Raw genomic sequence first — 10,078 nt, forward strand, 5'->3', positions numbered from 1 at the left:
GCGGCTGCCGCCCTCGGCGCGGCGCTCACTGCCCGTGGTGCGGGCAGCAGTGGAGCAGTACGATGTGCTCGTGAGCCCCGGGCGGGGGCGGGGAAAGGACTGGATGGCAGCGATGTCCCCGCAGCAGGAGCACGTCGGGCAGGGCCGCTCATCCTCTCTCACTGGGGAGCCCCGCGCGCCCGCCGCCGCCGCCCCCGACAGCAAGAAGGTGAGACCCTTCTCTGCCCACAGTCCTGCGCCCACGGTGAGTGGGGGGCGAAGGCCGTGGGTCGCTGCGGGGAGCGAGCACCCAGCCCGACCACCTCGCAGGGCAGAGCCCCGAGCCGCCCGCTGTAATCCCGCTTCCCCTGCAAGGTAGACAGGGGGCCGCCCCCGCCCCGCTGCCCCGGGGGCCTTTCGGGCCGGGCCAGGACTCGCTTTCCTTTTGCCGGGTTTCCCCTCAAAACTCCCCTAAAGCCCCCGATCCGCTTCTCCCAGGACCTGGTGCTGCAGGAGGCCCCCGGGTCTCACCGCTGCCCCCCCTGCTGCTTCCTGCCGCCTCCGTCTGCCGGGGACGGACGAGCGGGTCACCTCAGTGAAGGATGCACCGACCTGGGGTTGCAGGGCAGACTTGCTGTGGTCTCCCCAGGGCGCTGTGCCCCCTGAAGAGGCTGGCCACGGCTGGGAAGCTGGCGGGGAAAAGCCCCGCGGCGCCTAGCAGGTGGGTAGTGAGGGCGTGTGGAACAGCGCTGTCACCCCGCTGCCCTGCTTCAAAGGCAGCTGGAGAGCAGTGAGACTGTGCAGATAGATAAATCATGTGGTAGTCCAGAAATGTCACTTGTAAGGATTTCCCGGGATGGTATCGTTTATTGCACCAGATATGTAGTCTGGATAGACTTAGATGAGCTTTTGAATATAAGACATTCTTCCTCACCAAGCGGTTCCCCAGAATATTCTTTGACTGTGATCAAATGTAGTCGGAGTGAAATATCTGAGATATTCCTTAGCTGATGCACCCCCAGGACTTGAAGAGATACTTTGCCTTGGATGGATGGGAAACTGATCTTTTTAGGTATTTTATCACTCTAAATGCCCTGAGGTCATCTGTGACAGCTAAATGAGGTTGTTTTTCCTATTGTTGCTTCTTTGACATGTTCTGATGACAGTCATCTTTGTGCCTGCTGTACCTTGCAACCTGTCAATGCCTAGATGTCACATGTAAGCCAGAAGTGAGATGGCAACAAGGAACACAGTGTGTCAGGGAACCTTAGATGCTGTGAGATCCAGTGTTTTACTACAGCCTACACTTTGTGATTCACTGTTTTCGATGCAGATGTTAACAGGAGCATTGGAACATTTGAGAAGTGTTTGTGAGTTCTTGTTCCAAGTGCTCATGGTCTCTGCAATGTTATATTTAAAGCCAGTGAGGGGGAGGCAGGAGGATGCTGGCTAGTATGTCTACTTCCCCCAGATCCTAAGACCGTATCTAGGTTCTGTGGAGTGGAGGTGCACGCAGAGGGACACGTGTTGATCTTCTTGTGAAAATGAGCAGCTTGTGCCCTTGGCAAGGACATGCAACATATGGCACTCTATATGCTAAATGGGGGCAGGGCTGGCCACATCCAGCAGACACCCCCCATTAAGTTCATATGCATTCACAGGTAAAAGCCCACATTGGACTGCTCCTTTGAGTGCTACATTGGAAATCTTTTGTATGGGATGAGAATAGGCTTCTTATACCCTTTTCCATCCAAGTTGAGTGGTCCTAGTTGTGCATGGAATTGCACCTTAAATACAAGATCTCGTTTACTGAGCAGCACCCTGTGAACACCTATGCTATTTATTTTACAAAACAAGATTGAGGCTACCTAATAATGGAAGATATTGTCTTTTTCCTTCAAGGTAGTTAAGGGATTCATGGAGTCCCCCCAACACCTGGATTTACTTTACCTTGTGGTCTGGTTTGGTCTGGAGTTGTGTGGGAGAGGAAGTCAGCAAGAGACCTGTGTAGACTGGAGGCTAGTGACGGTTTCAAAGAGCAAAATGATGTTAAGACCGGTTGAGAGGTTAATGCAAATACAATACTGAAAGCCTTTATAACACCATTAATGTTGACCCCCTGACCTAAATCCCCTCAAAAGACTGTCAGCAGCCACTAAACCTTTCTTTTCCCCTGTTTTCATGATTATATCTTACTCAGAGTAAGTTAAGTGCACTTAACTTGGAATGGTTGTGTTTGTCAGACCTCTGGTTTTATTTTGGCATACTAGTTTGTGTTTAGTTGTCAAAGCAAATGGAGATGGTGTACACTCTGAAGCAGGAGATTGCAAGGTAGAAGCTGTTAATTATGCTTTAGTTCCTGAATTTGCTGTTATGGATAAGCAAATCACCAGACCTCTTGATATTTCTCTTAATCATAGCCATTTTACATACAGAACTATTTAGCAGGGATGTTTGAGAGTATGTTTGTTAGATACTTGTCATCCTCCGGTAAAAGGTGATACAGAAATGGTGATGGTAAGCTTGGGAAGAATCCTGGACCAGATTCTCCGTTAATATAAATTGACACAATACACATGTAGCTACGTCAGTAAAAAGTTGCTTGTGCTGATGTAGCTTATTTTGGTAAATGTAGGCATAAGCTAGTCAATATAAAACAGCATAACTATGTCAGCAATAATAGGTTGTATTAATTCAACTGGGTTAAGCTAGTCTGATGTTTTATCTTTCTACAGGAGGTAGTGAAGCTTGACTAACAAAGGCTGGATGTTTTCCTTAAATCGGTAGCTAACAGTCATCACTTCTGTGTTTGTGTTTTGTTACATCCTTGAATTTTTAGAATTACTTAAAATAATTGTTCAGCAAAGCACAGAATTTTTCTATGTTCATCCTTGCTCTAAAATCAACTATTCTTCCACCAGAGCGTGGTGTTATTCTGTAGCAAGTGACACAGCATGCAGATCAAAATAACGTTAAGGCTATGGGTGGTCAGATGTGCCTGTTTGCTTTTCACTCTGCAGGCATGTGGCAGGTGCATTGGCTGCTTTCTGAAAACATGGAACAAGGCACATTTCAAAATCAGATCCTTAAACACAGTGATCACTGAGCAACCTAAATGAAAGAAGAGTCCTGGTGGTTGTACTCAGTGGATAAAGTTAAAGCGGTGTTAAGAAAGCTGGGATAGTTGAAACTTCTCCATTTCCTCTCTTTCTCTCTCTGGCATCTGGAAAAATTAGAAAATAAATGGACATGTGTTTTCCTTATGTGCTACTACCCTGATCTCTTTGCTCTTGTATATGATACTCTTAACATACCCTTAATTTGTGTAAGTTAGGGGTTTTTTTGGCTTCCTATGAGCCTGTATCATCAGCTGCAATCTTTGGGTGCTACAGTCAAGATGTTTATATTGATAACTAGGATTTTGGTTGTCTAGGGATACTTCTAGAACCACACTTATGCAGGTAATGGAAAACTGCTGAATATGTTTACAAAATGATATGAACAATTTTAACTCTGAAGAAGTCTGAGAAAAGCATGTGGGTACCTAAACCACTGATGCAGTTGTAGCATTATTTCTATTAGTTTAAGGTTATTGTAGCATTCATCATTTGTTTCTTATGCACGTGGCTAGTAGATACCCCTGTGCAAGAAAGTATTTTCCCAGTCATCTGTGCTCTGATATTGTTCTACTCCTTTCTTTTCACCTTTTACCTGGAGCTGAGATCGCTGCATATAGGCCTCCAGTAGCGTGAAGCATATTGCCAAAACCAGAAAGTAGAGTTCTCAACCTAGTTGTGACCTACTCCATCTATGTCATTATGTCAAGGATGTGTTTGCTTGCTGTCTTATGTGCATTCCTGTTAGGGAACTGGAAAAAGGTGGTTTGAGGTGAAGGCATCCCCTCAGCATATGGATCTCCCAAGACCTTTTAAAAAACCCTGCCAGAGATTTAAAATGAACATTGCATGTGTGAGAGATGACTATTTTCCAGTAGTCTTTCAAATGAAAGACAGGCAGCAGGCTTTAAGAGGCATGTAGGAATCTGGAGATTACAGCTTTGAGACCCTTCTGCATGAGCAGCTGATGCATGTGTTCCCCTGCACACTAGTGCTGCCCTAGAGCTTTGTACATTTTAAACTGCCTGTAAGAAGCCGTGCATTACAGAAGCCTGGACCCACTTGTGTTGAGTGTTATTCCTCCTACTTTTTCTTACAATCCCATCCTCCAGTTTTTGGAGCACTTCCCTCTTTCACAAAAATAGGCAAGATATTCTAACCAAAGTTTAAACAAAAGCCATAGGACCGTTATGGCTTTTACGATTGCTCTGTGAGCAGCATAACTCGGTAGGGCATTACTGCTAGTTTAGAGTTCCTCTTATTGCTTCTGTTTTCAGTCTCTGCCTCTAGTGTGCACTTTGCCACCCTTTGTTCTGAGTGTGTTTTTGATTCCACCATGGTCGTGGCTTTTTCCTCTCAGGCCCCTGTAATTGTTCTTCTTAGTTATTCCTCTGAAATTGGTTTTATTTTTAGGGAAGTCTTTGTAACTTAAAGGATTCTGCCAAGGTAAACAGTCACTGAGTAGTTACCTGGTAAATATTCACGTGCTCTGCCTTAATGAGTCCTGAGAAGGGCATGTGTGTTCTGTAAATTCATGATGCACATGAACGTATCCTGGTTCTTGAACTGACAGTTAAGTTGCCATCAATATCTTGTCCAGATTAACAGGGGGTCAAGAATGGGATAGAAGAATAAACAACCTTATTGTTCTACTGAAGAAAGAGCAAGATTCTTTAAGGTTTAGTTGACTTTTAGTCAGTGTATGCTATAGGACTGACAAATAATGGAGTGGTGCATAGAGACAAAAATATGAGCACCAGAATGGGCTTATTACCTATTACTGTAGTTGTAAGTGGCCTAGTGATCTGTGGGAAACTTAGCTGTGAAATGCACTTAAAATACTGATGCACAAATAGATCCTGAGAGGGTGGCTGTTAGACAGTGACAAATATCTTGGGGCTTTTTTGTATCCTTGGTAAAGCAATTATTCGTTAAACCTCAGTAAAGGTTGTTCTAAAAATCTATTTCATTGTTTGGTTCATGCTATAACCGAAGATGAAGTATGCATCTGGTATGTATTGTTGTTGGTCAAACAACAAAAGAACAGTTTTAATTTCTAAATTACTTGCTATTCTTATTAATTTTCATATTTAAAATACCTTCCTTTTATAAAACTGGTTGCCTCTTACTAAATAAATAAAAATAGTGAGGAACCCAGGCTGACCACCCCAGAGAGTGAAATTCTTCGTTCACAGAACAGCTATTGTCCAAGCAGTAGTAGTGCGACCTTCACCTCCACTAGCCAATCCCAACCCACTCACAGGGCTGAGCTTCCAAACACATGCAGTTATTTCCCTTGGGTGGGGGTGCCAACAATAGTGCTACCCATTGAAGAGGTTGTGGTTGTGCTGTGATTACCTGTTAGTTAGGGAGAGATCAGTTCAATTCCTCTCTTAACTGGGTCGCTGACTAGTCATATCTAGATTTTGCCTGGGTGTTCAAGTCATTGGCAAAAGCTTTTACATTTCGTTACTAAGCTTACAAGCCATTCTGGTTCTCCTCCTCTCCTCAGCAAGGCGCCTGACCATGGCACTGGTTAAAGAAATCTGATTTTCTTGTTGCTGGGAAGCATTGGAGGGCAGTGAATGGAGTCAGTGAGTCTGTCTGTGCTTTGAATTTTGTCATTGATTTCAAGTAGCTTAGAACCAGATCCTTGATGATCAAGGTGAACTTTGATCTTGTGGTAGATAATGACTTGAACAGACCAAAATTTAAATGTATACTAGCAGATATGTCTGCAACGCTGTAAATAAAATTTAGTTGCTGGCTGGGATGGGGATTTGTTCCACGTACACCACCACTAAAATCAGTGGTACTCCATGTAAGTGCTAGTGTTCTATGTAGAGCAAGTTGATGTTTGGGGTCTTGAATAGCTCAGCGATGCCAGCATTATGGCATAATGTGAGGCTGGAGGGAATATTAAAATCAGGGTGGTTCAGCTAGATGGTAGTTGCAGAGGGCATTTGTTCATTGCAGTATCTTGGAAAAGAATGACCGGGCACATATATTTTGCTTCTCTAGACAGTCGTAAAAAATTATAAACACTGTACCATTTACATCTGGTATCTTAATTATTTTCCCTACAAAAGAAATCATACGTGCCACGAATTCTTTCATGTTTTCTCTATTTAATTTAGTCTCTTCTATTCTCTTTCCAGGCCTAATATAGCGGAATATTATGCACAAATCATAAGAACGTGCTATATTTTCATTTAGCTTTGTCTTTTTTTTAAGGCTCCACTTAAGCACTGCTGTACATTATTAGGTTTTGCACAGAATGGAGATTAATATCATAATTGAACAACACAGCCTTTTAGACAGATTCCATATAAAGTAACTATCTACTTTAATTACGAGCCAAAATGAGTTTAAAGCCAGCCTTTGGAAATAGATTTTCCCCAAGAGCAGATGATTTAGTTGAGACTCAGAATAAAGAGTAGCAGCTTAGCTGCTAATCCTTCCATCTATAAATTTATAAGATTGAATTGCAATGATTGTGGAATAGAACCTCACTTACTATAACTCGACTTGTGGTTTGAGTTTAAAAAAAGACATGCAGATAGTATAAAATTAAAGATGAATTTAGAAGAAAGCCAAGCCTTTAAAAGTATGGAAATGCACTTTTAACTACAGTATCTCAGCTCTGCTCCTCACAAATGCCAGACTGCCTTCTCCCATCTTTGCCTACATGGTATTAAACGTATGCATCAGAGGATATTCATTGTATGATGTGTTTTGTAGGTGCATACCTCTGCCAATAAGTATGAGAGGTTATCACCATACTGACTTTCTTTTTTATGTAAGTATTGGAGCTTTGCAGCATTCAGAGATTCTGGTATGTCACCCTTGGATAAGTGGCTACCATATGTCCAACAGGCCTCTATTTTCTCTAGTGCCTATAGACTTCGGTGTAACAGTATGCACGGGCAAGAGCAGGGTCCTCTGGCAGCTCTACTGAAGAGAATAGGCAAATTCATTTAATTATATTTGTCTTCCATTCTCTGTTTTTCAGGGAACAAAAACAAAGCTTTTGATGAAAAAATTTCTAACCCTAGTGAACACTACTTCATAGATGTTCTCCATTTACAAACAATTGAGCTGATTACCTTCAGTTGTGGCAGGAAATTTTTCATTTGATAAGCAGACTTTATTATCAAGCCTAACAAAGCAGAATTTTTATTTAGTGCTAAATTTAGTTGTCCAGCAGCCAGCTGACCCCATCCTGAACTTGATTCCTTTCCTGCTTATGTGCTTGGATTATTTTAGCAGGGATGTGCGAAACAGGCTGTATTCAATTTGGATTCAGCCCAAATCGGGTACAATGATTCGATTAATAGATTTGGCCAAATCCAGATCTGAAGATTTGATGCTGATTCAGAGAATCAGCGATTCAGCTATAGACACAGCTTTAAATGTAGCAGGGGGCTGATAATTGCTGCGATGGTGGGGCAGATGGAGCATCCCACAGGAGCATGGAGGGGCCCACGTCCTTGGCAGCGAACCTGGAACTACTTCCAGTCCACTTCTGGGTCCACCAGGGAGCATGCTGGAGGATTCCCTCCCCCCCCCCCATGCCCTCCCAGCTCAGTGATCAGCTGTGGGGGGATTCCAGGTACTTCCCAGACCCAGGAAGCACCAGTCACCGAGCTGATGAGGTATGGGGAGGCCTCCCAGCATGCTCCCTGGCAGACCTGGAAGTGGACTTGAAGTGCTTCTGGCCCACTTCCCAGGTCTGCTGCCGAGCACGCTGGGGAGTCCCCTGTGCTCCTGTGGGATGCTCCAGCTGCCCCAGCATCCCAGCATTCATAAGCCGCCTGCTACCTTGAGGTATGTAGAAGAAACATTTAAAGCTGTGTCTATGTCTGAATCTCTGAATCTTTCCGAATCTCTCTGAATCTATTCAGAGGTTTCCGATTCGATTCGGAGAGATTAAAGAATCTCCTGACTTGATTCCAATTTGGAGATTTGAACACCGAATAGGGCCAAATCTCTGCTGAATCGAATCAGGGACTGAAGCTTTGCACAGCCCTATATTTTAGCTCTCAGAGGTCAAGATAAGGGCCTCATTTTGTTGGGCACAACATGGCCACCATTAAAAAAGCCCTAAAATTGGTATCCTCCCAAATTATATGAATTCATTTGAAATAATAATATTTTTTTATTTAGCTTTCTTGAGTATTTAAGGAGTCAAAATTTTCAAACCTGAGGGACCACAAGGACCAAAACTCTTGAAAATCTTTGCTTAACTGCTAGTGCAGTTTCATGTCTTCAGGTAAAAAAAATACTAAACAAAACACTCAGCAAAATTGCATAAAATGTGTAAAATAATCACATACCAATAAGACCTGGTCTTGTCTCCTTATAAGTGTTCAGATAAAATCTGTGGCCTGTGTTCCTTAGGTCACATTGGATTGTCACAGTGGTTCCTTCCAAACTTCTTGCATGCATATAGTATTTAAATAGTTAACACCTATTCAGATTTGATAATGAGACAAATGCTGACTCTCTGTAGTACAGCTCAGCTGGAGGAGTTCAGCAAAGTAGGTATTTTCTCTCCTTTTTTGTTATAAAAAATTTTAATCTCTCTCCCTTGTACTGAAGTCTTAAATACAGAAGTTTTGTTCTAAACTATCTTATAGTAGTATATGATAAAATAGCAGTGTTCTTTTCCTGTATGAATAGAAACCCAAACATTAAAAAAACAACTGATAGCAAATGCTTTGGATTGATTAGGCAAGCAGATATGCCCCAAAGAAAGTGTAGTGTGGGGTACTGCAGATTTTCTGCTTTCATTGAGGAGTAGAATATAAATATGCCTTAAGAGCTAGGCAACATTAAGAATACAAATTGGCAGAAGAATCTGTTGTCCTCTCAGATGTGCACTGGTGGCATTCAGTGGTTATTTTTAGCATAAGGGAAGAAAATCTGGTTCATGATTAGCTAAAAAAAGCTGTGCAAGGACTTTTGTTTGTAGAGTATGTCAGCAGTGTATCCCTGGTATACTTGGGGAGGTACATCCAGGAGGGTGCCTTACTCATCTCTTCCCTCCTGCATGTACCAAATCTGGAAAAGTAGCAGTGAAGCTGCCCCTGGGGCATCTTATGTAGCCACTGTCAGGCAATCTGTAGAGCAGCAATGTGAGATCCCTCTGCAGCAGCTTCGCTGCTACATTTCTGGCACTGGCTTGTGTGAGCAGAAGTGGGCAGAATGTGCTTGAAGAGTTCTGTCCCTTGATGTGCCAGGGACATGTTACAGACTACCTGTAGTGGTTACCACTTTACCATCTAAAACAATGTTAAAGGAGAACTTGTGTTGTATATTTATAAGGATTGGTGCATGTGTTGTAGAACCTGGATATTCAGGGCATTCTTCTCAACCTTTTAGTAAGTAACAAATGACCAGACCGTGGAACGTCTGGGTTTTGTTGCCCATGGGACAATATTGACAAGTTAAGGTGATTTTTATCTATAAATCTTGAGTTTAAGAATGCATCTTCAACCTGTGGAGTAAATAAATAAATCAGTACTCTGACTTGTATCTCATGTGCTGTCAAGACCTTCTCTCTCCAACTTTTCTGAATCAGTCCTCAGGAAAATTTTAAATTCCAGTCCCTTTGATCACCAGTGTAGATCCCTGTTACAGATGAGCTTTAAAAAATAACCATTATCCTCTGAGTGGACCCAGTCATTGGAGGGGGAGGTGGCATAGTTTGTCAGTGGGTTATGCAAGTCATTGCTAGACAAGGTGTTACCAGATTTGCCCCCTACTTTGGGGTGTGCTCATTTATTAGGGCTAGGGTCTTGGTAATTCTGTTAAAGTGCTGCTTGTGTTACTTGTGTTTCTATATGGAGCTGTATCTCTCCCCCTGCAAACCCTCACCCCCAATGGATCTATCTTGCAGGGCTCAGTTCAGTGGGGGCTGGGTTCCTCCCGTCCCCAAATCACACACACACACACACACACACACACACACACACACACAC

The 10,078-nt window shown here is 43.1% G+C and overlaps 1 protein-coding gene across 2 annotated transcripts in view; it reads left to right on the top strand.

Moving 5' to 3' along the window:
- Nucleotides 1-6: 6 nt before the first annotated feature.
- The window catches only part of ARHGAP20 (Rho GTPase activating protein 20), an 87,518-nt gene continuing 77,446 nt past the window's right edge, over nt 7-10,078 (top strand). For both annotated transcript variants that reach the window (XM_019530215.1, XM_019530216.1), the window contains exon 1: nt 7-208. In XM_019530215.1, coding sequence (XP_019385760.1) covers nt 104-208 — 105 coding nt within the window. In that variant the 5' untranslated portion in view covers nt 7-103. The remainder of the gene's footprint in view (nt 209-10,078) is intronic.

The sequence above is a fragment of the Crocodylus porosus genome, unplaced genomic scaffold, assembly GCF_001723895.1.
Source record: "Crocodylus porosus isolate Cpor-Errol unplaced genomic scaffold, CroPor_comp1, whole genome shotgun sequence".
Lineage (NCBI taxonomy): Eukaryota > Metazoa > Chordata > Crocodylia > Crocodylidae > Crocodylus > Crocodylus porosus.